The sequence below is a fragment of the Myotis myotis genome, unplaced genomic scaffold (assembly GCF_014108235.1).
Source record: "Myotis myotis isolate mMyoMyo1 unplaced genomic scaffold, mMyoMyo1.p scaffold_m19_p_9, whole genome shotgun sequence".
Taxonomy (NCBI): Eukaryota; Metazoa; Chordata; class Mammalia; order Chiroptera; family Vespertilionidae; genus Myotis; species Myotis myotis.
The window spans coordinates 62,336,981-62,364,321 of record NW_023416401.1 but is presented as its reverse complement, the minus strand read 5'-3'; the positions used below and the strand labels follow the sequence as shown (position 1 = coordinate 62,364,321).

The window sequence follows — 27,341 nt, the reverse complement described above, 5'->3', positions numbered from 1 at the left end:
GTGGTAGTGATTGCACATTGTGAATATACTAAAAACCACTAAATTGTGCACTTTAAAATGATAAATTTTATGTTATGTGGATTTTACCTCAGTTTTTAAAATTGAGATAAAACATACTATGAGCCAAATCGGACATAAATGTTTGCTGTAGAGCAGAATGAATAGACTGTGAATCTAGACATAATACTTTTAAATCATCTCTCTGTGACATTGTAGCGATTACTCCAATTTGCCTTTTGTGAAATGGGAAGAATATTACCTAGGTCTTGGACTTGTTAGGTTTAAAAGTGATCAATTTAAATCCCAAGAAGCAGTGACTGACTCATCATAAGCATTCACATACCTTTATATTTAGAAGCCAGCCAATGTTTGCTGCCCTCCGTTCCAGCCTACTTTTTGTTAGCAAGTCTAGGACAACACGCCCTTTTAGTTATTGCTTACCCATCATCTGCAGAAGTATGGTTGTCTCTTTTGTAACCTACCTCTGGACAGTAAAGGAGGAAGTAGGAGAGAGTAGTATTCCTTATATTTTGCAGTTTCTTCACTGTAATCAGATGGGTGAAATGACAGATCCAAGGTCATATTTGTTGTTAGTGGTTCCAAGGTTAATGCCTTTCAGGAACAGTACTGAATTGTTTCTGTAGCTCTATCAAGGATTGTTGGGCACTGTGCTCATCACATGGACAAATCACACAGCCTCATAAAAGGGTAAATGGAGCCGTATGGCTCCAAAGAAGCATCTCCTACATATTGACTCTTTTCATATCTGTTTGGGAAGTGGTAGTATGACTTTGACCTCTGGTATTAGTTATGGATGTGAAAACATTTATATGTAAGCCTGAAGAGCATCTTTAAAATCAGCTGTAAATCCAAGTATCCATTGTACAGCTAAAACTTTTTTAAAATATATTTTTATTGATTTCAGAGAAGAAAGGAGAGGGGAGAGAGAGAGAAACATCAATGATGAGAATCATCGATCGCTTGCCTCCTGCACGCCCCTTACTGGGTATCGAATCTGGGACCCTTCAGTCCACAGGCCGATGCTCTATCCACTTAGCCAAACCAGCTAGGGCTAAACTGCTTTTCTTAATTTTGAACAGGACAAGGTCTATATGCAAGCAAGGTTAATTTTTGCCAAAATATTGTTTACTACTGTTTTGATAATTCAGTTCTTCAAACATTTATGAAACACCATGCTAGGCACTGTGATAAATACAGGGTGTATATCAAGAGAAATAAGTCAGGGTCCAGGTCTTGAGTTACCTGCTGAGAGAGAAATGTATAAGTAAATTACATGTGATAAGGTAATAAACTAGTGGCCCGGTGCATGAAATTCGGGGGGGGGGGGTCCCTCAGCCCGGCCTACACCCTCTCCAATCTGGGACCCCTCGGGGGATGTCCAACTGCCGGTTTAGGCCCAATCCCTGTGGATATGTAGATATTTGGAAGTGTTTTAGCTTCTGAGGAAGTGCTTGATTTATTTTGGAGAGGTGTGTGCAAAGGCTTCATTGTGGATGCAAAACTGATTCTTGAAGAATGAGTAGGAGTTCCCCCAGCAAGCAGTATTGGTGGAGAGCAGTGTAAAGGCATGGGGTGGGGCCGAGGAGTATGTTCAATACTCATTTGCTTAACATTTACAAAGTTTGTTACTTTTTGGAAGTGTTAAGCTGTACAGTAAAAAGACATTAGGATAGAACAGGTTATAGTGATATCCAGTTACAGTACTGATTGAACTGGGTATGAGACTTTAGGGTTTTCATTTTTGTGTGTCAGTTTTGGTAAGTCTTTCCTCTAGGAATTTCAGATTTACTGGCCTAAAGTTGTTCATGTTTTCCTATGTTTAAATTTAATTTTTACAATTAATATACAGTAAAATTGATTTCTCTTTGTGTTTTCAATTCTATGAAATTTAACACAAACATAGATTCAAGTGACCACATCACAACCAGGACACAGAACCCTTGGTAGTCACACCGAGTCTCCCACCCCTATTTGTCAACATTATTGCCTCCTTCACTCAGCATATTGTTTTTGATATTCATTGAAGTTGTATCAATGGTTAGTTCCTTTTTATTGCTTAAATAGTATTCCATTGTATAGGTGGGCCACAATTATCCATTTACTTAACATTCTTTGATTATGAATAAAGCTATAAATTAGCTGTATAGGCTTTTATGAACATAAGTTTTTATTTTTCTAGAGTAAGTAGCTAGAAGTGGGATTGCTGGGTCATGAGAAAAATATAATTTTAACTTTATAAGAAACTGCCAAACTGTTTTCTAAGGTGATTTACTATATCATGTTGCACTCCCACCAGGAATGAATTACGTAATTTATATTACTTTGAATCCTCCTCAACTTATTGTCAGCTTTTTTTGTTTTTTAATTTTAGCCATTTTAATCGATCTGTAGTGTATCTTAATTTTTATTTTAATTAAACTTCCCTAATGACTAAAATTATTGTGCCGAACCGGTTTGGCTCAGTGGATAGAGCGTCAGCCTGCAGACTGAAGGGTCCCGGGTTCGATTCCGGTCAAGGGCATGTGCCTTGGTTGCGGGCACATCCCCAGTGGAGGGCGTGCAGGAGGCAGCTGATCGATCTCTCTCAACGATGTTTCTGGCTCTCTATCCCTCTCCCTTCTCTGTAAAAAATCAATAAAATATTTTTAAAAAAATATTGTGCATTTTTTCATGCTTATTTATATATTTTTGTTAAGCGTCTCAATATTTTTTGCTCATTGTTTGTTTTATTGGTACAGGTCCTTTTTTTATACAAAGTGTGAGGTTTAAGTTGAAGTTCATGATTTTGCAAATGGATGTCTAAGTTTTCCAAAACCATTTGTAAAAAAAAAAAAAAGTATCCTTTTTCCATTGAACTGCCTTTGTACCTGTGTCAAAAATAAATTGGCTATTATTTGTTTGGATCTATTTCTATGTTCTTCATTCTGTTCTTTTGGTCTGTTATCCCTTTGCCAATATCACACTATTTTAATAACTAGCTTTGTAATAATAGTCTTAAAATTAGTGTTATTCCTCCAGCTTTATTTTTTATTTTTTAAAACTGTTTTGGTTACTCTAGTTCATTTGGATTTCTTTTTTAATCCAGTCTCTGACAGTCTTTGTCTTTTACCTGGATAATTTATTTCATTTATATTTAATATAATTAGCCATATTTCTGTTTAACTTTTCCCTGTGTGTCTTATGTTCTATAGTTCTTTTTTTTTTTAATATATTTTATTGATTTTTTACAGAGAAGAAGGGAGAGAGATAGAGAGTTAGAAACATCGATGAGAGAGAAACATCGATCAGCTGCCTCCTGCACATCTACTGGGGATGTGCCCGCAACCCAGGTACATGCCCTTGACCGGAATCGAACCTAGGACCTTTCAGTCCGCAGGCCGACGCTCTATCCACTAAGCCAAACCGGCTTCGGCTATAGTTCTTTATCTACCATTCTTTTGGATTCTTTTTATCACTTCATTCCCCCAAACCCTTTTCTAGTTTGGAAATATATGGTATTTTTGTTCTGTAAGTAAATACCATCATAGATATTATAAATTAGAGGCATAGTATATCACAGTCTAATATATATTTTTTTTTTTATATTTTATTGATTTTTCACAGAGAGGAAGGGAGAGAGATAGAAAGTTAGAAACATAGATGAGAGAAAAACATCGATCAGCTGCCTCCTGCACATCTCCCACTGGGGATGTGCCCGCAACCCAGGTACATGCCCTTGACCGGAATCGAACCTGGGACCCCTCAGTCCGCAGGCCGACGCTCTATCCACTGAGCCAAACCGGTTTCGGCGCACAGTCTAATATTAATAGTCAATGTTTATTTGAACATTTCCATAAATTTTTCTTTTATGCTCCTTATTTTCTCTTACAACTCAAACTTTCTTTTTTTAATTGTTTTATTGCTTAAAGTATTACAAAGGGTATTATATATGTCTCCTTTTTTTTTCTCCCCTTGACCCTCCCCTATCCTCCCATGCCCCCCAGTGTCTTGTGTCCATTGGTTATGCTCGTATGCATGCATACAAGTCCTTCGGTTGATCTCTTACCCTCACCCCCACCCCCAAACCCTCCCCAGCCTTCCCGCTGTAGTTTGACAGTCTGTTCGATGTTGCTCTGCCTCTGTATCTATTTTTGCTCATCAGTTTATAATGTCTTAATTATCCATAAATGAGTGAGATCATGTGGTATTTTTCTTTCATTGACTGGCTTATTTCACTTAGCATAATGCTCTCTAGTTCCATCCATGCTGTCGCAAATGGTAAGAATTCCTTCTTTTTTACAGCAGCATAGTATTCCATCGTGTAGATGTACCACAGTTTTCTAATCCATTCGTCTGCTGATGGGCACTTAGGCTGTTTCCAGATCTTAGCTATGGTGAATTGTGCTGCTATGAACATAGGGGTGCATATATCCCTTCTGATTGGTGTCTCTGATTTTTTGGGATATATTCCTAGAAGTGGGATCACTGGGTCAAATGGAAGTTCCATTTTTAACTTTTTGAGGTACTGTCTTCCATACTGGCTGCACCAGTCTGCATTTCCACCAGCAGTGCAGGAGTGTTCCTTTTTCTCCACATCCTCTCCAGCACTTGTCCTTTGTTGATTTGTTGATGATAGCCATTCTGACAGGTGTGAGATGGTACCTCATTGTTGTGTTGATTTGCATTTCTTGGATGATTACTGACTTTGAGCATGTTTTCATATGTCTCTTGGCTTTCTGAATGTCCTCTTTTGAAAAGTGTCTGTTTAGGTCCTTTGCCCATATTTTGATTGTTTATCTTTTGTTAAGTTGTATGAGTTCCCTATAAATGTTGGAGATTAAACCCTTATCAGTGATAACATTGGCAAATACGTTCTCCCATGCCCCATGCAGTGGGCTTTCTTGTTGTTTTGTTGATGGTTTCTTTTGCTGTGCAGAAGCTTTTTATTTTTATTTTATTTTTTTTTAAATATATTTTATTGATTTTTTACACAGAGGAAGGGAGGGAGATAGAGAGTCAGAAACATCGATGAAAGAGAAACATCGATCAGCTGCCTCCTGCACATCTCCTACTGGGGATGTGCCCGCAACTAAGGTACATGCCCTTGACCAGAATCGAACCTGCGACCTTTCAGTCCGCAAGCTGACGCCCTATCCACTGAGCCAAACCGATTTTGGCTAGAAGCTTTTTATTTTGATGTAGTTCCATTTGTTTATTTTCTCTTTCGTTTCCAGTGACCTAGGAGCTATACCAGTGAAGAAATTGCTTCGGCATATGTCTGAAATTTTGTTACCTTTGGATTCCTCTAGTATTTTTCTGGTTTCCCGTCTTACATTTAAGTCGTTTATCCATTTTGAGTTTATTTTTGTGTATGGTGTAAGTTGGTGGTCTAGTTTCATTTTTTTGCATGTATCTGTCCAATTTTCCCAACACCATTTATTGAAGAGACTGTCTTGACTCCATTGTGTGTTCTTACCTCCTTTGTCAACTATTAACTGAGCATATTGGTTTGGGCCGATTTCTGGGCTCTCTGTTCTATTCCACTGATCTATATGTCTGTTCTTGTGCTAGTACCAGGCAGTTTTGAGAACAGTGGCTTTGTAATGCAGCTTGATATCTGGTATTGAGATCTCACCTACTTTGTTCTTCTTTCTCAGGATCGCTGCAGCTATTTGGGATCGTTTTTTATTCCAGATGAATTTTTGGAGCGTTCATTCTAGATCTGTGAAATATGCCGTTGGTATTTTAATCGGAAGTGCGTTGAATTTATAGATTGCTTTGGGTAGTATGGACATTTTAATGATGTTGATTCTACCAATCCAAGAACATGGTATGTTCTTCCATCTGTTTATGTCTTCCTCTATCTCTTTTTTCAACGTCCTGTAGTTTTCTGAGTAGAGGTCTTTTACCTCTTTAGTTAAGTTTATTCCTAGGTATCTTAATTTTTTTGGTGCGATGCTAAGTGGGATTGCTTTTTTAGTCTCTCTTTCTGTAAATTCACTATTGGTGTATAGAAATGCCATAGATTTCTTGGCATTAATTTTGTATCCTGCTACATTGCCAAGTTCATTTATTAAGTCTAATAGTTTTTTGATGGAGTCTTTAGGGTTTTTTATGTATAATATCATGTCATCTGCGAATAAAGACAGTTTTACTTCTTCTTTTCCAATTTGGATGCCTTTTATTTCTTCTTCTTGTCTCATTGCAATGGCTAATACTTCTAGTACTATCTCGAACAGCAGTGGTGAGAGTGGGCATCCCTGTCTTCCTGTTCTTAGGGGAAATGGTTTTAGTTTTTGTCCATTGACTATGATGTTGGCTGTGGGTTTGTCATATATGGCTTTTATTATGTTGAGGTATGATACTTCAATTCAAACTTTCTAAGTGGGATTATGTTCTTTCTTTACAGATATTTACTGGATATAGAATTTAATTTGGCAGGTTTCTTTCCTAAGTGCACTACATTATTAAACTGTTCTTGGCTTCATTGTTCCTTTTGGAAAAATCAACTACTATTCTCATATTGCTCCTTTGAATGTAATCTGTCTTTTCTGCTTGGTTTTCAGATTTCTTGTCTCTGGTTTTTCTGCTTGCTTGTAATTATATGTTTAGTTATGGATTTCTTTTTTTTTCTTTTTTTTAAAATATATTTTATTGATTTTTTACAGAGAGGAAGGGAGAGAGATAGAGAGCTAGAAACATCGATCAGCTGCCTTCTGCACATCCCCTACTGGGGATATGCCCGCAACCCAGGTACATGCCCTTGACCGGAATCGAACCTGGGACCTTTCAGTCCGCAGGCCGACGCTCTATCCACTGAGCCAAACCGGTTTCGGCGGATTTCTTTTTATTTATCTTGTTTGTAGTTTGTTGGTTTCTGGAATGTGACTATCTGCTTGCTCCTGGGAAATTCTCAACTGTTACTTATTCCATTATTGCCTTTGTCCTATCCGGTTTTCTCCTTTTCTTCTAGTACCAATTAAAAGTATATCAAACCTTTCACTCTATTACTCCTCTCATTTTTTTCATAGTTTTGACTTATCTGCTACATTGTGGATAATTTCTAGCCTATTTTCTAAAGTATCCTGTTCCCTACAAATATTCTGAAATATTTCTTATTCCTATAAGCATAATTGTTTCATAGTTTGAGTCTGACAAGATCAAAGGTCTCCGTGGCCTTTTCTGTTGTCTCTTTTTCTGTCAGTTTTTACTTTGGAGTTTTTCCTTCAATGCCTAGTTATCTTTTATTATAACTGGATGTTGTATTTGTTTCTTTTTCTTTTTTTTAAATTCTCATCCGAGGATATTTTTTCATTGATTTTTTTCTTTTTTTCTTTTTTAGAGAGAGTAGAAGGGAAGGGGAGAGACAGAGAGAGAAACATCAGTGTGAGAGGGACACATTGATTGATTGCCTTCCATACAAGCCCCGACCAGGGCCTGAGATGGAGCCTGCAACAGAGGTACAGCCCTTGACTGGAATCAAATCCAGGATGCTTCAGTCTGAGGGCCAACGCTCTATCCACTGAGCCAAACTGGCTAGGGCTTGATGTTGCATTTGAAAAGTTATTTGTAAGAATCATTTGAGGCCCATTTTTTGCAAGGAACTTTTCTCCACAGAGAGCTTATTCATATCAGATATCTGTAAGTATTACTGGTTCAGGGACCACCTTAAAACAAGCTTCAGATCTGATAGTCCCTCCATTGGGTCATAATTCTTCTCTGGATCTACTCACCCCATCCCCTTCACTCTCATCCTAAGGTAATAACCCTGAAATCTCAGCCTATTATGGAGAGATTCTCCTATTAGACTCTTTACCTTGTGAGGGCGCTGGGCTTTGGTTTCTGTCAGAACAAAATTCTAATTTTTAGGGATCAACAGACCCTTTGGGCTTGCTTGCTTGCTTGCTTCTCTGAGTTCTCATTTTCTCTTCTTCTATTTATATGTTTTATTTAAGAATGAGAGACAGAAAAAGGAAGAGGGACAAAGAAAGGGGAGGGGTTGTGTGTTTAGGAAGGTTGACCCAAATAACCTATCCCACCATTACTGAAAACAGGAATATTATCTGAAAAGTTCTTGCTTTCTTACTTTGAAAACTGACAAGCTCTAATCACATTTTCAGGGATCATCTACACTCCCCTACTTATTTGTCCTTTCGAAGCATTTTGCTCTGTGACCTCTGCAGTAAAAGTGATTTGTATATAAGGAGCGGAGAAAGGAAGAGAATGAGATTTGAATTGTAATAATTTTGAATTAATGATTCTGTTTTCTTTTAGGCACACATAGTAACAGTCAAGTAGGGTACACCAGTATTCTCCAAATCAGATATAAAAGGGTTACTGATCCGATGTGCTTCTATAGGAGTTAACGAGGTGTTCCAGCCTTTGGAAATTTTAGGGTCAGAATTACAGGTCTTTAAAATTCTTAACTTGCTTGAAGTATATTGTTCTTTACAATATCTTTTTTTAGTGTTCTTCACCTGAATATTTCCTGTGCATTCTTCAAAACTAAGGTTAGGTGTTATTTCCCTGACAGCTTTTCCCAAAATATATTTATTAGATGAATGATAATGGGTTGCAGGGTGACTTAAATTCCTTTCAGTGGCTTCAGAGTACCCTGACTCAATTATTTCAAGTGCTGATCACTTGGGATTGTAATGGTTTGTTTTCCTTGTTCTGGGAGTTAAAGAATCCCTTTCTGGTAACAGGCACACATTTTCTGGTACATAGTAAATGCTTACTGATGAACATTCTGCTCTTGATTTAAAAGGAGGAGAGTGTTGGAAATTAAGGGCAACGGTGGAATTTCAAACAAATGTTCTAGATAATATTAACTAATGCTTTTTTGTGTTCATATCGCCTTTTAAGCAGTGCCACTTTTTTTTTTAATAGTAGTTTACATTAGAGTTCACTCTTGGTGTTGTACATTGTATGGGATTGGACAGATGTATGATGGCACATGTATCTACCATTGTAGTGTCATACACAAAAGTTTCACTGCCCTACAAATCCTCTGTGTCCTACCTATTCATCCTTCCCTCCTCCCAAGCCCTGACAACCCCTAATCTTTTTATTGTCTCCTTAGTTTTGTCTTTTCCAGAAAGTCATATAGTTGGAATCATACAGTTTGTAGCCTTTTCAGATTGGCTTTGTTCACTTAGTAATATGCACTTAAGTTCCACCATGTCAGCCAGGAAAAGAAAAGCAGTGCCACTTTTGAAAGGGGAAAGGGTAAGTTTATGTAACTCAATATTTGTCTGCTTCAACAACAAAGCACAAGCACATACGTAGTTATGCTCTCCCTGAATTTGTTTCTCTCTTACCAGTATGTGCTGCCTGATTGCTAGGAAGAATTCATTCTCTGTAGCAATGCTTAAAAGGTGTTGTTTTCCTCATACAACTGCTTTTCCTCTCAACAGTCAGTCCTAAATCATGCTGACAGTGCAGTAATAAGCACATTCCTCATTCTTTGCCATAGGAATCTTTGTCCTGTCTGGATGGTTATGAGATCTTGTTTATCCACTATGGTTGATCTAGGAGTGGCAAGAGGCTTTGTGTTGCAGGGTTGTTTTTTAGATAGAGACCCTAATAAATAGTAGGGTTACAAGAACTAATAAAATTGTATTACAGTTTGAAAATGAAGTTAACTTTTTAACTTTAAAGTTCCAGAATAATTTTTACAGCTCTAATACTAGAATATTAATGTATAAAAGTATATTAGAACAAATGACCAATCAGACTTGTGCATTTTTCTGATATTAGATAGACTATTTATTAGACCTCTTACTTTCTTTTTTATTGCCAGATTGAAAAAAAAAAATCACATGGAATAGAAAAGATTAAAGGGAAACACACTGCCTGAGAAGGGCAAGAGAAGTTTTTATTGAAATTAATTAGTTCTATTACATTCCATTTGTGTCAGTAAACTTCTGATTTTGGCAGTGTATGTTTTAGCCTTATTGTTTAATGGAGTTTTTATTTCCTTGCATTTTATAAAGAATTAGAGGCCTGGTGCACAGATTCGTGCACGGGTAGGGTCTCTCAGTCTAGCCTGTGCCCTCTTGCAATCTGGGACCCCTTGGGGGATATAGTAGTGCCAAAGTGGCAGGCGGCCAGTGAGGAGCCCCGGCCGGGCGCAGCTCTGCTGCCACTCATCCCAGCCCTGCTGTGCCTGCCACCTCCGCTGCTCGGTAGTGCTACTGCGGCGGCAGGAGAGGCTCCTGCCACCACAGCTGCACTTGCCAGCCATGAACCCAGCTTCTGGCTGAGCGGGAGTGCACTGACCACCAGGGACAGCTCCTGCGTTGAGCGTCTGCCCCTTGGTGGTCAGTGCATGTCATAGCTACTGGTCATTCAGGCGTAACAGTCACTTAGACTTACACACACACACACACTCACACACAGTAGAGGCTCAGTGCACAAATTCGTGCATGGTGAGATCCCTTGACCTGGCCGGCGATTGGGGCCAATTGGGGCCCTCTCTCCCAGTCCTGATTGGGGCTGGCCGGGTAGCGGGGGGAGGGACTGCAGGAGGTTGGCTGGCCACGGGATGTTGGCTGTGGGAGTGCACTGACAACCAGGGGGCAGTTCCTGCATTGAGCATCTGCCCCCTGATGGTCAGTGCGCGTCATAGCTACTGGCCCATTGTCCAGTTGTCTGGTTGTCCGGTCATAATGGTCACTTAGGCATATATATATGATATATATATATGGGATATATATATATATCCCAGTGCACGGGTGGGGTTTGGCCAGCTCACCCCGATTGGGGGCTGATCAGGCCGGCTAGGGAGACCAGCCCTGGGCCTTTGACTGGCCTTGCCCCCTGGTCAAACTCCCAGGTGAGGGGACAATTTGCATATTAGCCTTTTATTATATAGGACTAGAGGCCCGGTGCACAAAAATTTGTGCACTCAGGGGGAAGGGGGGGAGTCCCTCAGCCCGGCCTGTGCCCTCTCGCAGTCTGGGAACCCTCGGGAGATAACGACCTGCTGGCTTAGGCCTGCTCCCGGGTGGCAGAGGGCAGGCCCAATCCCTAGGTGCAGCCCCTGGTCGGGCTCAGAGCAGGGCCGATTGGGGAGTTGGGGCACCGCCCCTGTCATGCACAGAGCAGGGCGGGTTGGGAGGTTGCGATGCCACCTTCAGTCACGCTCAGGGTAGGGCTGATTGGGAGGTTGCGGCGCCACCCCCTGTCACACACAGAGCAGGGCCAATCAGGGGGTTGGGCGCTGTCCCCTGTCACGCACAGAGCAGGGCCGATCAGGGGGTTGGGGCACCGCAGCCTGTCACACACACAGCTGCAGGGCAATCGGGGTTGGGGAGCTCCCCCCTATCAGGCACAGAGCAGGGCTGATCAGGGAGTTGGGGCGCCTTCCCCTGTCACGAACAGAGCAGGGCGGATAGGGAGTTTGTGGCCCTGCCCCCTGTCACACACAGAGCCGCAGGGTGATCAGGGGGTTTGGGCGCTGCCCCCTGTCACGCTGATCCCGGTGCCGGGAGGCCTCGCGGCTCTGATGATCCCGGTGCTGGGAGGCATATTACCCTTTTACTATATAGGATAGATGCCTGGTACATGGGTTGGGGCCGGCTGGTTTGCCCTGACCGGTGTCCTGGATCAGGGTGGGGGTCCCCACTGGGGTTCCTGGCCAGCCTGGATGAGGGGATGATGGCTGTTTGCAGCTGGTCACACCCCCTTCAGGGTGGGGGTCCCCACTGGGGTGCCTGGCCAGTCTGGGTGAGGGGCTGAGGGCTGTTTTCAGGCTGGCGGGTAACTGAAGCTCCCAACCGCTCCTGTTTTTCTTTTTTTTTTGTTCTGGGCCAGCTTTAGCTCTGAGGCTCCAGCTCTTAGGCCTCCACTGCTGAAAGCAGGTTTCTGGCCTTTGTTTACCTTCTGTATTTGAAACAATGTTGCAATCCTGCGGGCTGAAGCCCTGCGATTAAAGGAGGTTTCTGGGGTTTTGTTTAGTTTCTTTTTTTTTTTTTCTTCTTTTTTTTGGGGGGGGGATTTTATTTATTCATTTATTTATTTATTTATTTTTAATTAAATCTTTATTGTTCAGATTATTACATTTGTTCCTCTTTTTTCCCCCCCATAACTCCCCTCCTCCCAGTTCCCGCCCCACCCTCCGCCCTCACTCCCCACCCACTGTCCTCATCCATAGGTGCACAATTTTTGTCCAGTCTCTTCCCGCATCTCCCACACCCCTTTCCCCCCCAAGAATAGTCAGTCCATTCCCTTTCTATGTCCCTGATTCTATTATAATCACCAGTTCATTCTGTTCATCAGATTATGTATTCACTTGATTCTTAGATTCACTTGTTGATAGATGCAAATTTGTTGTTCATAATTTGTATCTTTACCTTTTTCTTCCTCTTCCTCTTCTTAAAGGATACCTTTCAGCATTTCATATAATCCTGGTTTGGTGGTGATGAACTCCTTTAGCTTTTCCTTATCTGTGAAGCTCTTTATCTGACCTTCAATTCTGAATGATAGCTTTGCTGGATAAAGTAATCTTGGTTGTAGGTTCTTGGTATTCATCACTTTGAATATTTCTTGCCACTCCCTTCTAGCCTGCAAAGTTTCTGTTGAGAAATCAGCTGACAGTCGTATGGGTATTCCCTTGTAGGTAACTGAGTTTCTTTCTCTTGCTGTTTTTAAGATTCTCTCTTTATCTTTTGCTCTTGGCATTTTAATTATGATGTGTCTTGGTGTGGTCCTCTTTGGATTCCTTTTATTTGGGGTTCTCCGCGCTTCTTGGACCTGTAAGTCCATTTCTTTCACCAGGTGGGGGAAGTTTTCTGTCATTATTTCTTCAAATAGGTTTTCAATATCTTGCTCTCTCTCATCTTCTGGCACCCCTATAATTCTGATGTTGGTACGCTTGAAGCTGTCCCAGAGGCTCCTTACACTATCCTCGCATTTTTGGATTCTTTTTTCATTTTGCTTTTCCGGTTGGGTGTTTTTTGCTTCCTCGCATTTCAAATCATTGACTTGATTCTTGCGCTCCTCTGGTCTGCTGTCGGGAGTCTGTATAATATTCGTTATTTCAGTCCGTGTATGCTTAATTTTTAGTTGGTTCCCCAATATAAGATCGAGGGTCTCATTAGTTTTCTTGTAGATCTCATTAAGTTTATCGGCGGCTTCTAAACAGTTCTTGAGAGACCTTAAAAGTGTGGTTCTGAACTCTATATCTTCCATTGACAATTTTGTCCTGTTTCTTTGTCTCCGCATTTTGTTATGCTTCCTTGGTGCACCCCCTAGTGGTCTTTGTTCGCAGTCTTATAGTTAAACCTTGATTGTTGTAGCTAATTCCAGGGAGGGTTTGACCTCCAGGCCAAGTGGCTATGAGAATCAGCTGTGTCAGCAGTGAGAGAACTTCTGTCCTCTAGGGAGGTGCTAATCTGGCGTTTGCCTGAGGCTATCCGGCAAATGCCTCAGTGCAGGGCTTGGGCGGGGCGGGTCACACAGGATCAACAGGGTGGGCCGGAGAGAGCAGTTATGGCGGCTCTCAGTCCTGTCCCCAGGGGCTCTGCCTCTCTGAGTCCCAGCACCCGCTGCAAAGCTCGGAGAGAAAGCTTCACTCGCTCTGACCGAAGCCAGACAGTCCCGCTTCTCCCGTTTGAGTCTGGGTCCCTAAAGACTCGCCTGTATCTGGAGCTCAGAGTCTGCGACTCCCTCCCGATTGAAAACGCCAACCGCGCCCTCCGCCGCCAGCCCGCTCTGCGCACTCCGCACCTCAGAATTTGACTTCAGCACTGCGCCTCCTCTGAGTGTCCGTATGCGTTTCTCTTTCCTCCTAGTTGTAGGACTTCCACTCAGCCAGCGTTTCTGTGGTTCTGGGTGACGTCCGTTCTGTCTTTTAGTTTCACTTTTGAAGTAGTTGTTCAAAGCAGCAAACTCCAGCGTTAACCTATGCCGCCATCTTGGTTCTCTCCCAGCTTCTATATTTGTAACATAGTTGCTTAGAGTTGCAGCTCAGAGGCCGGCAGCGGCAGGCAGGGAACGTTGGAGTCCTCCGTCACTGAAGCAAGCAAGCCTCATGTTTGCTTCCAGCTGCCTGGCTGCCGGCCGCCATTTTGGCTTGCAGTTAATTTGCATATCTCCCTGATTAGCCAATGGGAAGGGTAGCAGTCATACGCTAATTACCATGTTTCTCTTTTATTAGATAGGATAGATAGGTCAAGCAGAGCAATGTAAGTGGTTCTAGGTGTGGTCTGACTTCAGTAGGGAAAATGTTGTTGACAAGATAATATTTCATAGTTGCTTATAATTGGCTTCTGTTAGGTTAAACATTGAACAAACAAAAGTTAGCCATGTCTTCAGAGTAATCTGGTGGCTTTTTAGATAGAAATAGTGGTATGTTAGATTTTCTTAAGGTATATGGTACATGTGTTATGAACAATAAGTAGGAGAATTGACCTTCAGAGTATCCAGGACTTAGGCACTTCTCCAAATTTCCAAAGAACTATTTAAAAAATTGCTAAAGTAAAGTTTCTCCAGTATTCTCTTAATTATTGAGGTGGGGGCAAATTTTAATTGTGGCCCTGTTTTTTAGTAACAGAGGCTATAATATTGGGAGGGAGAGAGAGCAAAGGGAGCAATTTCTCAAGAACCCTTGTTGGTCTTTTAGTTCCCCCTAGCTGTGCACCAGATGATCAGAACTGTTTGGGCCACCCTGCCTTTTGGAGGCAACTGCTTTTTCTTTTTTCTTTTTCCTTAAATATATTTTTATTGATTTCAGAGAGTAAGGGAGGGGGAGAGAGATAGAAACATCAGTGATGAGAATCATTGATTCCTGCCTCCTGCCTGCCCCACACTGGGGATCAAGCTAGCAACCCGGAAATGTGCCCTGACTGGGAATTGAACCATGAATTCCTGGTTCATAGGTCGATGCTCAAACACTGAACAACACCAGCCTGGCGTCATTTTATTTTTTAAAATAAAATCAAGCCCAGCTGGCTACTGTAAAGTAACAAGGTAAATTAGACATGGATCTTGACTTCAGGGAGCAACGGGTCTAATAGAGAAATTAAGATTTGTATAAAAGGTTTAGAACGTGGTAAGTTCTATATACACATGGAAAGAATTGAACCTTGGGAGGTAAGCCAACTTGGATTTGATCCCATTTTTACGGGATATTCTATCAAGCTATTAAGCTTACTTACCAGTAGGTTGGGGAAAGAAATGCCCGTCTCATGGAATTGCTGGGGAGGGTTAGATAATTTAAAGCTGAGGCGCTTTTTCAGCTCCAGACTTGTAATATCTAAGTTCCAGTCCAGTATCCTTTTTAATGTTTCAAAACCATTTTCACCTTAAGTCCAAAACTTGACTTTGTGAGTTCACTTCCAAGGTGTTTTCTGTTTTCATGAAGCATCAGCAGTCTAGCCAGAAATCTAAACTCACCTCCCACTCCTTACCCCATTATCCAGTCCACCCAGAGGTGTTTTGTTGTTGTTTATTTTAGAGATAGGGAGGGAGAGAAAGAGAAGCATCAATGTGAGAGAGAAACGTTGATCTGTTGCCTCCCATACATGCCCCGAACTCACAACCTGGGTATGTGGCCTGATTGGAAATCAAACCTAGGACCCATTGGTGCACTGGACGATGCTCCAACCAACTGAGCCATACCAGCCAGGGCCAGAGATATTGTTTTTACACCATAATTTTTTGTTCCTCGTTAGTCCACATATCTCCATTGCTACCACCATTGGTCAGTCTTCCATTATCTCTCTCACATAGGTGACTATTAGCAGCCTTTTTGTCTGTCCCTAAATCTAATCTCTGCCTGTCCCATACCTGTATAGAACAAACTTCAAAAATGTATATGAATCACCTTTCTGCCTAAAGCTCTGATGAATTTCCATTATCCTTAGTCTGCAGATAAACGCATATGTGTGTCACTCTGTTCTGTCTTGCTCGTTATTCTATTTCCAAGGCCTAGCATAGTACTTTTTCATAGTAAATGCTCATATATTTAAGGGATGAACAAAGGAAGGGATGGATGGAAGAATCAAAGTAATAATTGAGAAATGTATGCTATCCTTGTATTTCCTTCATGTTAGGCTACATGTGAATCTACGTACATGTCTACCAAGATAGGAGCAAAATACTATTTCTGAATAAAATAATGTTTATCTTTGATGACTTCTCTTTTCTATCTTTTCACATCCCCACTCTATCTCCATCTCATTACCTTCCTTCTTTGCACCATTTTATTTATCTAGAGTTCAGGTAATCTATCTTTACCTAATATTGGTTAAGTGTAAAAAACACACACATCTTCCATACTAGCAAAAAAACACAAACCCAGAAAGCAGACACTTTTATTGTAACTTTTGTTCTTCCCAAGAAACCCGGTCCTTTGTGCTGTGGGAGTGCTGGCTTTTTTGTGTGGCTAGATGACTGCATTGACAACAGTGAGACACTAGGAAAATGGGTAAAGGTGTGAATGTGTACACACCTGCAAACAGCTAAAGCAGTATAGGCAACAGCTGAAACCAACAGAAATACTGTACCCAGGTATTTATGACTTTTAATAAAATGATACTAAACTATTAAATTGTATCATTTAATAAAATGATACTAAACCCTGTTATCTTCTCCCCATATATTTAATGAAGGCCAACCATTGAAATTCATGTGAAAAAAGCAAATTATTTGGTATGCATGACAGTAAAGTGAAGTTTTTTGGGGGGCACTATAAAATAGATAGTTGCCCTCCCAGTGGAGAGTCAAATCCACTAGTTCATAAATTAAGTTTCAGCTAATAATGAGGCACAAAGCTGCAAGGGTCAGTCAAACAAGTACTTGAGAATCTCAAGAGTTTCATTAGTGAATAGTCTTGCTCTGCTCATCACAGAGAATGCCAAGGCTTTAAGAGAGCAGCAGAAGACTGGGTGGTTGTGATTCATAGGCTAGTAAATGGGAGTTGGGGAATATTTTTCACATGAATCGGGTGGTTTCTAGGGAGAAATGAAGTCTCATTTTGTAATGTCATGTTCACCCATGAGCTGGCCCTGAGAAGCTGGGAATTAACCACTGCTGCTATAATTTTTGTATTTTATGGAAAACTAAAGAAAAGAAAACTAGAAATGAAGACTGTAGCCTTTTAAAAAATTTTTTTTTTAGAGAGAGAAAAATTGATGTGAAAAACATTGATCTGTTAACTCAAGTAAGTGCCCCAATCAGGGATAGAATCTGCAACCTCTTGGTGTACGGGATGGCGCTCCAACTAATTGAGCCACCTGGCCAGGGTGAAAACTAGCTTTTTAAAGATAGGCTTCTTTTTATTAGTTTTCACTGAGGAACTGTGGCATATTAATAATCTCTATATATGAAACCCTAAGCAACCGGCCGCTATGATGCCCGCTGATCACCAAGGGGCAGACACTCAACGCACTAGCTGCCCCCTGATAGTCAGTGAGCTCCCACAGCAGGAGCACCACTCAGCTGACCGACAGGGTGTCAGACACCAGGCTTATGGCTGGCGAGCGCAAGCCTCTCCCACCCTCTCCCACCGCAGCAGGGCTGGGATGAGCAGGAGCAGGGCTCAGGCTTCTCCCCAGCCGCCTGCCGCTTCATGCACTACTACATCTCATAGCCTGGGTCCTGGATTGCGAGAAGGCGCAGGCCAGGCTGAGGGACCCCACCAGTGCATGAATCCGTGCACTGGGCCTCTAGTTTAATAATTTACATGTGTTTGGTGTTCCTGAGCCCTTTCTGGGAGCTATCTCCTTTGATCTTCTCTTCAGTCAGCAAGTGCAGTTAGGCAGGTTTTGTTAAGTGATGAACCAACGCTGGAAGAAACCCAGTAGCCAATTAGGGATTTGAAACCAGGACTCTACTGTTTCATCACCCTATTGCATCTAATCCCTGTTAAGAAATTTGTGTTGATTTTACAAACTGCTCTCAAGCAGAAGTTAAGGCTTTGCGATCAACAGATGCCTATAAAGCAGTGGTTCTCAACCTGTGGGTCGCGACCCCTTTGGGGGTCAAATGACCCTTTCACAGGGGTCACCTAAGACCATTGGAAAACATATATAATTACATATTGTTTTTGTGATTAATCACTATACTTTAATTATGTTCAATTTGTAACAATGAAATTGGGGGTCACCACAACATGAGGAATTGTATTAAAGGGTTGCGGCATTAGGCAGGTTGAGAACCACTGCATATGGAGACTGAAGAGAAAAATGGTTTTTACCAGATAAGATGCTAAGAATTTAATAGTTTAGTATCATTTTATTAAAAGTCATAAATACCTGGGTACAGTATTTCTGTTGGTTTCAGCTGTTGCCTATACTGCTTTAGCTGTTTGCAGGTGTGTACACATTCACACCTTTACCCATTTTCCTAGTGTCTCACTGTTGTCAATGCAGTCATCTAGCCACACAAAAAAGCCAGCACTCCCACAGCACAAAGGACCGGGTTTCTTGGGAAGAACAAAAGTTACAATAAAAGTGTCTGCTTTCTGGGTTTGTGTTTTTTTGCTAGTATGGAAGATGTGTGTGTTTTTTACACTTAACCAATATTAGGTAAAGATAGATTACTATAATCTGGTTGTTTTATAAAACCAAAGAAATAAATACTTGGAAATAATTTTTAAAACTGTTTTGGTTCACTTTTTAATAATTATTTGAACAATTTTGTTGTTTTTTGGCCATTTGAATTTATACTCATGGGGCTCCAGAGTATCACTGGTTGTCACATTTCCCAGTACAGCATTAATCCCCACCCCAGTCTCTTGCTCATCCTCTGAAAGCTTTAAGCCATTAAACCATGTGTATAAGGAGACATCTTTTCTGGCTTATCTTCTTTGTGTATGCTTGCTAAGCTCCAGCTTAAATACAACATTGGAAAAACATAGTTGTCATAAATGGGTCTCAGAGCTCTCAAGTAGGCATAGTTGTAAATAGTTGGCATTCATTAAGTTATTGAATCCTCCCCCACAAACCTATAATGTAATTACAGTGATGCCTATTTTATAGTCTGGTTGATTGTCAGTTCCTCCAGCTCTGTGTCCTTTGGCAAGTCACTTAACCTTTCTTTACTTCCATTTCCTCATCTGTAAAATGGAGATGATGATAACTTTCTCACCATTTATGTGGTGAGAGTTAAATGAAATCCACGTAAAGCACATAGTGAATGCTTGCAGAGTTAGCTGTTGTTATCTAATTAGTGTATATGATTGATGGCAAGAGAAATCACTGTCACAAGAATCAAGTTTGGTTTCTGGCCCTCGCTTTTCTATTAAGTAGCTATGGGATTATAGGTCAATTTTCCTCTTTCTGGGCCACAGTTTCCTTATACAGATTTTATTTTAACCTTTTATTTGGGAGTCACTTCAAATTGACAAAAAAGATAGTACAGATATAACACTGAAAAGTATACACAACAAGAGCATACCCAGTCTACCATCTAAATTACAGTTTTGTCATTTGATCTTCATAGTATTGTGTGTGTGTTTTAAATATATTTTTATTGATTTCAGAGGGGAAGGGAGAAGGGAGAGAGAGAGAAAAATCAATAATGAGAGAGAATCATTCATCGGCTGCCTCCTGCACACCCCACACTGGGGATCGAGCCCACCCAGGCATGTGCCTTTGACTGGTATCGAACCTGGGACCCTTCAGTCCACAGGCTGACACTCTATCCACTGAGCCAAACAAGCTGAGGGCCATAGTATTGTTTTTTAACAGCATTTCTCTCTCCCTCCTCCCCTCCAGTACAGGATAGGGTAGGACATTGTATTTAGTTGTCATGTCTTTTTAGCCTTTCTTTGTCCTTTATAATATTTACGTTTTTTAAGAGCATGGTATATCCATCCCTCTGTTTGTTTATGGGTTTTGTTTTGTTTGTTTATTTGTAGAGAGGGAGAGAGAGATAAAAACATCAATGATGAGAGATAATCATTAATCAGCTGCCTCCTGCACACCCCCAACTAGACATCAGGCCCACAACCCGGGCATGTGCCCTGACCAAAATCGAACTGTGGCCCTCACCAGTTTGGCTCAGTGGATAGAGCGTCAGCCTGTGGACTGAAGGGTCCCAGATTTGATTCCGGTCAAGGGCACATGCCTGGGTTGTGGGCTAGATCCCCAGTGGGGAGCGTGCAAGAAGCAGCCAATAAATGATTCTCTCTCATCATTCATTTTTCTATCTCCCTCTCCTTTCCTCTCTGAAATTAATGGGGGGGAAATATTTTAACAACAACAAAAAAAGAATCGAATTGTGACCTCCTGGTTCATGGGTTGACATTCAACCACTGAGCCACACCAGCTGGGCACTCCCCCCACCCCCTTTTAATAGAATCTTCCTCATTTTCTGTTTGTCCAGTGTTTCCTTGTAATTAGATCGAAGTTATGCAGTCTTGTACAGAAAACTGCATAGGTGGTGATGTGTCCACAGGTTATGACCTCTGGAGACTCAATGCATTTTTAATAAAATGCAGAGTAACAGGAATCAACAAATGCTATAGGAATCTCAGAACAATCAGGGAAGACATCATGAAGGGGACTTAGTTTACCAGTTTGTTTGTATTTCTAAAATTTCATGGATTTTTCTCTCAAATTTGCATTAGTTCATCCAATATATGTTAATGTTTACTATCAGTTTTTATTAAGCTTACACCTGTATTAAGTAAATAAAAAGGATATTACTGATTTTATTTTTAAATTTAATGAACTAAAGTATACATTTCAAATGGTGATCAAGGATGTACTGATTATTACATAAAGTTCCCCAAATGATTTGGATTAATATAAAATGACATTGAACTTTGATGTGTGAGAACAGTCTTTATTTCTTTCCTTCCTTATTTCATCAAATATTAGAGTCAGACTGGTGGTTTATATTCTTGGCTTTGTCACCACTCTAGAGCCTTTTAGCATCCCTACTTGAGCTGTAGAAAGCTGCTGAAAGGAAAGTACTGTTCTTGCCAACATTTTCTATAGAATGTATAAATAGTAGTAATGCTGATGGGTCTGTCCTCAATGCCATGTTTCCCTTCCAGGCTATCCAGACTTTAGGTGAGGAGGTAACAAACTACTTTGCAGGATAGGGAATAGGACTGAAAAACAGGTTTGGTTTTGTTCTGTGTTAAGGGAAACACTGTGACACAGTTCGGATATATTCATTGGTTTAGCAGGTAGGAGAGCCAGAACTATATTTAAGGCCATTGTTGTAAGGTGATTTTTCTTCCTGTATGCTTTTAAAAAGTAATTCCTTGGCCTTTGTGCATTTTGTTTCTGCAGTTTGAAGAAAACAGTTCTGAAACAAAGTCTTACCCCACCCTACAGCTGCCTCTGAACACAGTGACTGCCAGATCTCCAAACATCAAGATCAGCTTTGTTCGCCAACCTGTCTGACATGTCGGGACCCGTGCCAAGCAGGGCCAGAGTTTACACAGATGTTAATACGCACAGACCCCGAGAGTACTGGGATTACGAGTCACATGTGGTGGAATGGGGGTAATTGTTTCCTTTTATTTCACTATATTCACCCAAAGGGCTGACTCATGGATTTGTAGAGTAATTTATGTCAGGCAACCTCTCTGGCTGAGCATTTGTAAAGCTCAAGATTGAAGTCCGATTTGTGTTTTCTTCTGCAATGAAGAACCAAGGTATTGCTTTGACAAATTAACAATTGTGATGAGCTTATCATTTAAGAATCATTTCAGTCTTTTTCTTACTCTTTGATTTATATATTCTGTGTACAAAGCTGATAACAAAGAGTTACCTATCAACTTGCCTCAGCTAAGGGCTTTGTGGTTAGGTGAGAATTAAAACATAAAAGAGATTTTGAAAAGACTAAACTCTTACATAAAGTGTTTTTGAGGTCAGAGAATGTTGTCCCATGATGATTCTGAAGAATGAAAGGTGTCCTCTTTCTAATGAGAATCAAAATTAAACACTTGCCCTTATCATAAGACTAGACATGTGTAACATGGAATTCAGCCCAAATTCCATCTTGAACAGTTGCACTCTGCCGGAACAGCAGCATTTGCTCTCTTAATTCTCTTTGCAGTTTCATTTGAATGTTTGCATTTCTTGTCCCAACATGGTATGTGTTTAATTCATCAGGCCATACTTTGTGATAAAAAGCTTTTTGACGCCGAAACCGGTTTGGCTCAGTGGATAGAGCGTCGGCCTGCGGACTGAAAGGTCCTAGGTTCGATTCCGGTCAAGGGCATGTACCTGGGTTGCTGGCACATCCCCAGTGGAGATGTGCAGGAGGCAGCTGATCGATGTTTCTCTCTCATTGATGTTTCTAACTCTCTATCTCTCTCCCTTCCTCTCTGTAAAAAATCAATAAAATATATTAAAAAAGAAAAAAAAGATTTTTGACATTCAAATGCAAAAGAAAACTATTTGGAAACTCATTTTATATCTATCCACATGTGATGTCCATAGCCTGTAAATGGATAAATATACCCTCCGAAAATTGTGGGTGTATTTAATCATGATTGGGTTGTGAATCTTAACAGTTAAGTACATTGCCTCTGCACAAGGAGACATAGTGTACTTTAAAGATATACTGTCCAGAACCAGTAGTACAATACCAATAAATGTTATCTATAATAATAAGAGTAATATGCTAATTAGACCAGACATCATTCCGGATGTCCTTCCTGACAAAATCAGGGCCGGAAGGAAGCCAGCCTGGGTCCCAGGTGCCTGCCTGTGGCTGGAGGAGGGAAGCCCGGGTTCTGGGTGCCAGAGGGAAGCCGGTGCCAGCAGCTAGGGGAAGGAAGGCCTACTCTTGCACGGATTTTTCATGCATCGGGCCTCTAGTTATTGATAATCTAACAGTTCTCCTTATGTCAGGCTTTGGGCTCTAGGGATGCCTCTCCGTTTTACAGAAATTCAACTACTCTATTCAAATTTAGTGCTCTGCACTTAGTTCTGCTAAAATAGCACTATTGAGTTTTTGGTATGGTCCTATTCACATGCTTGCTTTTATTTTCTACTAGGGCCCCAGGGCACAAATTTGTGCACCTTGAAAGGAACTGTGGGCCGTGAGGCTCCAGTGGGCCCAGGGGTGGGTCTCAGCCCATCCTCCGCACCCCCGCCCTGCCCCTCCCACAGCGGCCCCACTCCCGCCAGCCCCGCTTGTACCCGCTGATGGCACGGAGCGATTGGGGCCGGTGCCATCAGTGGGTGCAAGCAGCTGCCCCAATCGCCCCTAAGGAGCAGGGGGAGTTGGAGAAGCCCTCAGGGGTGACCAGGGCTGGCGCCGGGCCCTGGCAGCGAGTGCGAGCAGCAGCTCCAGCGCCAGCAGCAGGTCCGAGCGCTGGGAGCAGAGAATTTTCAGTAACCACCAGAGGCTCACCTCAATGACAGTCACCAGTGCCCCACCTTAGTCTGGCACCCCCACGCATCTGCTCCACCATTCTGCCACGGCCAAGGCCCACCATGTTCCCCACTCTGCCGCCTGCTGCCCATGCCCTCTGGTGGTCAGTGCACGTCATAGCGACCAGTTCCGCCATTCAGTTGATTTGCATAGTAGCCTTTTATTACATAGGCTACCTTCCCACAAGAGGGGATCTCAACCAGAACTAAAGCTCCCTTTCCCTAGACCTGCCATGATTATTATGTTGTTCATTGTCCTTACTTCCTTTTGCCTTTTCTGTTCATTCACTTTCTTTTTAGTTGCTTGAGGAAAATTAATGGCTGATTTTTTACATGTTAGAGTCTCAGTGTCTCCAGCAGAAATAAATAGAATGTAGATGTTACTAAAAGGACTGTGTCATTCTTTAGAGCAAAGTGTTCTAAATTGTAAGCAGGGGCAGAGAGAAAATGTTAGCGTTTATGTTGTGGTTTTTTTTTTTTTTTTTTTTTACCTCTGATATTATTTAGTGGTCATGAAATAAATATGGGTAAAATAGAGGAAGGGACCTCCCAACTATGGTTCATGATCTATAATATAGTTTGCAAAACTCCATTATATGGACTGTCCTCAGGGCTTGCCTAGGAGAACAAATGGGAGGTCAAGCCTATATATTTGAAAGCCACTTACCTACAAAGAAGCCCATTCAAAATAGGCTGCTCCCAAAATGTGGCTGAATTGAAATATTCTTGTAATGTGTATTTACTTCCTGCTAAGTGCCAGCAGTGGGCCAGGCACTAGGAGACTGGAACATGTAAAAATTATCTCCAAGGGAGAGCTCTTGTTGTTATAGCAAGCATGTATAATGAATCCTCATACAAGCTAGCTATGTGTCCTATGCCAATATAGATGTAAACAATTTTGGGTTTGAAAGAATAATTGAAAGGATTTGGAACGCGCCCATTTTCAATTGGCCCAATTAAAATAAAGAAAATGATTTGGGAATTATTTCTAACTAGAGGCCTGATGCATGAAAAATGGTGCAAAGGGCTTGGCCCTGGCAGCAGCCCCAGCTGCCACCTCGGCCCCATCCCCCCACCCACTGGTCGTTCCCAAAGGTCATTCCACCATCTGGTCTAATTAGCATACTAGCTCTTTATTTTATAGGATTATTATATAGGATACATCATATTTCTTTTTTTAATTTTTTTTATTGATTTTTTACAGAGAGGAAGGGAGAGAGATAGAGAGTTAGAAACATTGGTGAGAGAGAAACATCGATCAGCTGCCTCCTGCATGTCTCCTACTGGGGATGTGCCTGCAACCCAGGTACATGCCCTTGACCGGAATCGAACCTGGGACCTTTCAGTCCACAGGCCGACGCTCTATCCACTGAGCCAAACCGGTTCCGGCCCTCATATTTCTTTTACTCTTACTGGTAATAAATTTTATAAGTTGAATTAGTGCTTGATAAGTTGAACTTTTAAAACCATTGTGATTTTGGCTCTTTGTTTACAGAAATCAAGATGACTACCAGCTGGTTCGAAAATTAGGCCGGGGTAAATATAGTGAAGTATTTGAAGCCATCAACATCACAAATAATGAAAAAGTTGTTGTTAAAATTCTCAAGGTGAGTAAAAAAGAGAGAGATTGTAATTTCAGAGGTATTTGGAATTTAGATTTAAGTAATAGTGATGCCTTTTTTAAAGTAGCATTTGAATGGGCGTTTGGAGTACTTTAACACTTTATTTTATTTTGCTATCTGAAATCAATAGAGATTATCTTCATTTGACAGATCAGAAAACTAAAGCAAGAGAAGTGATTGGCTCCAGTCATACAGCTATATTGTGGCAGAGGAAGGGCCTAAAGGTTCAGTCCTCTCTCTAAGCCTAATACTGATTTGATTTCCTAATACTGATTTCCTCTGTTTTTAATTCTATTTCATGCTTTTGTTTTCAATAAATTGTTACCTCTACAGTGTAAGGATGAAGAGTCACAAATACAGGCCTTTAGAGGTCAGGCAGATGACATGCAGCTAGTCTGATGTAAATGTCCATGATTAGAGGAGATGAGTGATGGGTGCTGTAGTAGTGCAAGACCATCATTGCTTGATACTCCTTTGCAGAAAGAAACTATAAAGATTTATATACATATATGAATTCTCCTGATTTTTAAATGTTGGCTTGGTTTAAAAAAAATCACAAAACACTGTAGAGATTCGGATTCAGCAGATGTAGGTGGACCCTGGGAATCTGTGTATTACAAAAATCCAGGTTATGGATCATCAAAGTTAATAACCACTGATCTTATTAATGAAGAGTTTATATATGCTTAAAATAATTTCTGAGAATTGTATGCAGTATGTCGGTAGTCTGAGGTGACTGACACCCTGGGAAAGAGCTGCAGGTCAGTACAGCAGACATGGGTCACATGTGGCTATTGAGCATTTTAAGTATGGCTGGTCCAAACTGAAATATGCTATAAGAATAAAATATACTAGATTTCAAAGGCTTAGTAAAATAAATATATCTATACTGCTCATTAGTAATTTTTTATATTGATTTACATGTTAAAATAAGATTTTGAATATATTTTGTTAAATATTTTATTAAAATTAATTTTGTCTATTTTTTTAAAATATGTTTTTATTGCTTTTTAGAAAGAGAGGAAGGGAGAGGGATAGAAACATTGATGAGAGAGAAACATCATCAGTCCTGCTCGCCTCCCCCCTCGCCCCCACATACACATACACAGGGGATTGAACCTGCAACCTGGACATGTGCTCTGACCTGGAATTGAACCGGCAGTTTCTTGGTTCCTGGGTCAGTGCTCAACCGCTGAGCTACACCGGCCGGGCTGTTTCTTTATCTTTTTTTAACATGGGTACTAGAACATTTAGAATACACATGTGGTTTGCATTATATTTCTTTTGGACCAGCACTGTTTTAGACTACTTATGAGGAAGGCTTTGTGGAGATGGTGCAGTTGGACCAAAGCCCTCCTCTGCAGAGTGGTCTTTTTAGAATAGAGAGATGAGTTCATTTATAGGAATACTGGTCATAAGGCTAGCTAGATACTATCCCAGTAATACTCTGAGATCTCATATATTTCACTTGATTCTTATAACAATCGTATGAGATAAGTACTCTTGTTGATCATTTTTCCCAGATGAAGGCTTAGAGAGGTCATGTAACTTACCCATAGGCATACAGCCAGCAGATCATGAAAGTAGGATTTAAATTAGGCATTTTTTTACTCCAAGGCCCACATTCAACCCACAAGTTTATGCTGCACAAAGATGGTTTGGCCGTTCTTTTTTTTTAATTGTTTTATTGCTTAAAGTATTACAAAGGGTATTACATATGTGTCCTTTTTTTCCCCGATTTGGCCGTTCTTGATGTTGGTACTGTTCCCCCAACCTCTGTTGGGTGTTTATTTATAGACTTAGAGGATGGAATAGAAAAAGTCTGTTTCATTCTAATTGGTAAAAAGATTTTTCAAGATTACCATTTATAGTATTAGTATTACCATTTATAATCCTAGTTTGTATAGTTGTAAAGAGTTAACATTTTAAGACTGATGATTGGAATTAAATGCTAATTCTGCAGAGGTCTAATCTTTGGAATGGAAATCTTTTTTCTTTAAATTCAACATTTGCTAAGTAACCCACAGAATGCCTGTCATAGGGCTAGGAGAAGGGGATTCAGAGATGAATCTGACACATTTCCTTCTTTCAAGGAGCTCATAAATATGTATGTATTACATTATCTGTTGAAATAGCCTGAAATACTTTATTTCACTGATGTTCGAACTTTTACTCTTTCAGCCAGTAAAGAAGAAGAAAATTAAGCGTGAAATAAAGATTTTGGAGAATTTGCGAGGCGGTCCCAACATCATCACACTGGCAGACATTGTAAAAGACCCTGTGGTAAGTATAGTATGTGCTGGCAAGGCCCACCAGGGCTGAGGTGGTGTTTGACTCAGAGCACAGCTGGCCTCTCTCTGTTCCCCCCTCT

General features: G+C 40.9%; 1 protein-coding gene across 7 annotated transcripts in view; it reads left to right on the top strand.

Moving 5' to 3' along the window:
- CSNK2A1 (casein kinase 2 alpha 1) overlaps window positions 1-27,341 on the top strand; it is a 70,326-nt gene that overhangs the window by 14,680 nt on the left and 28,305 nt on the right. For 4 of the 7 annotated variants that reach the window (XR_004969971.1, XM_036322320.1, XM_036322317.1 and 1 more), the window contains exons 2-4: window positions 21,252-21,467; window positions 24,844-24,955; window positions 27,152-27,253. Coding sequence is in view for 4 of the 7 variants with exons in the window: in XM_036322320.1 (XP_036178213.1) it covers window positions 21,367-21,467; window positions 24,844-24,955; window positions 27,152-27,253 (315 nt within the window). In the remaining 3 variants the exon portion in view is untranslated. Of the gene's footprint in view, window positions 1-9,092; window positions 9,229-21,251; window positions 21,468-24,843; window positions 24,956-25,145; window positions 25,195-27,151; window positions 27,254-27,341 lie in introns of those variants that run through there. The other 3 variants (XM_036322318.1, XM_036322321.1, XM_036322322.1) reach the window with 3 other exon arrangements.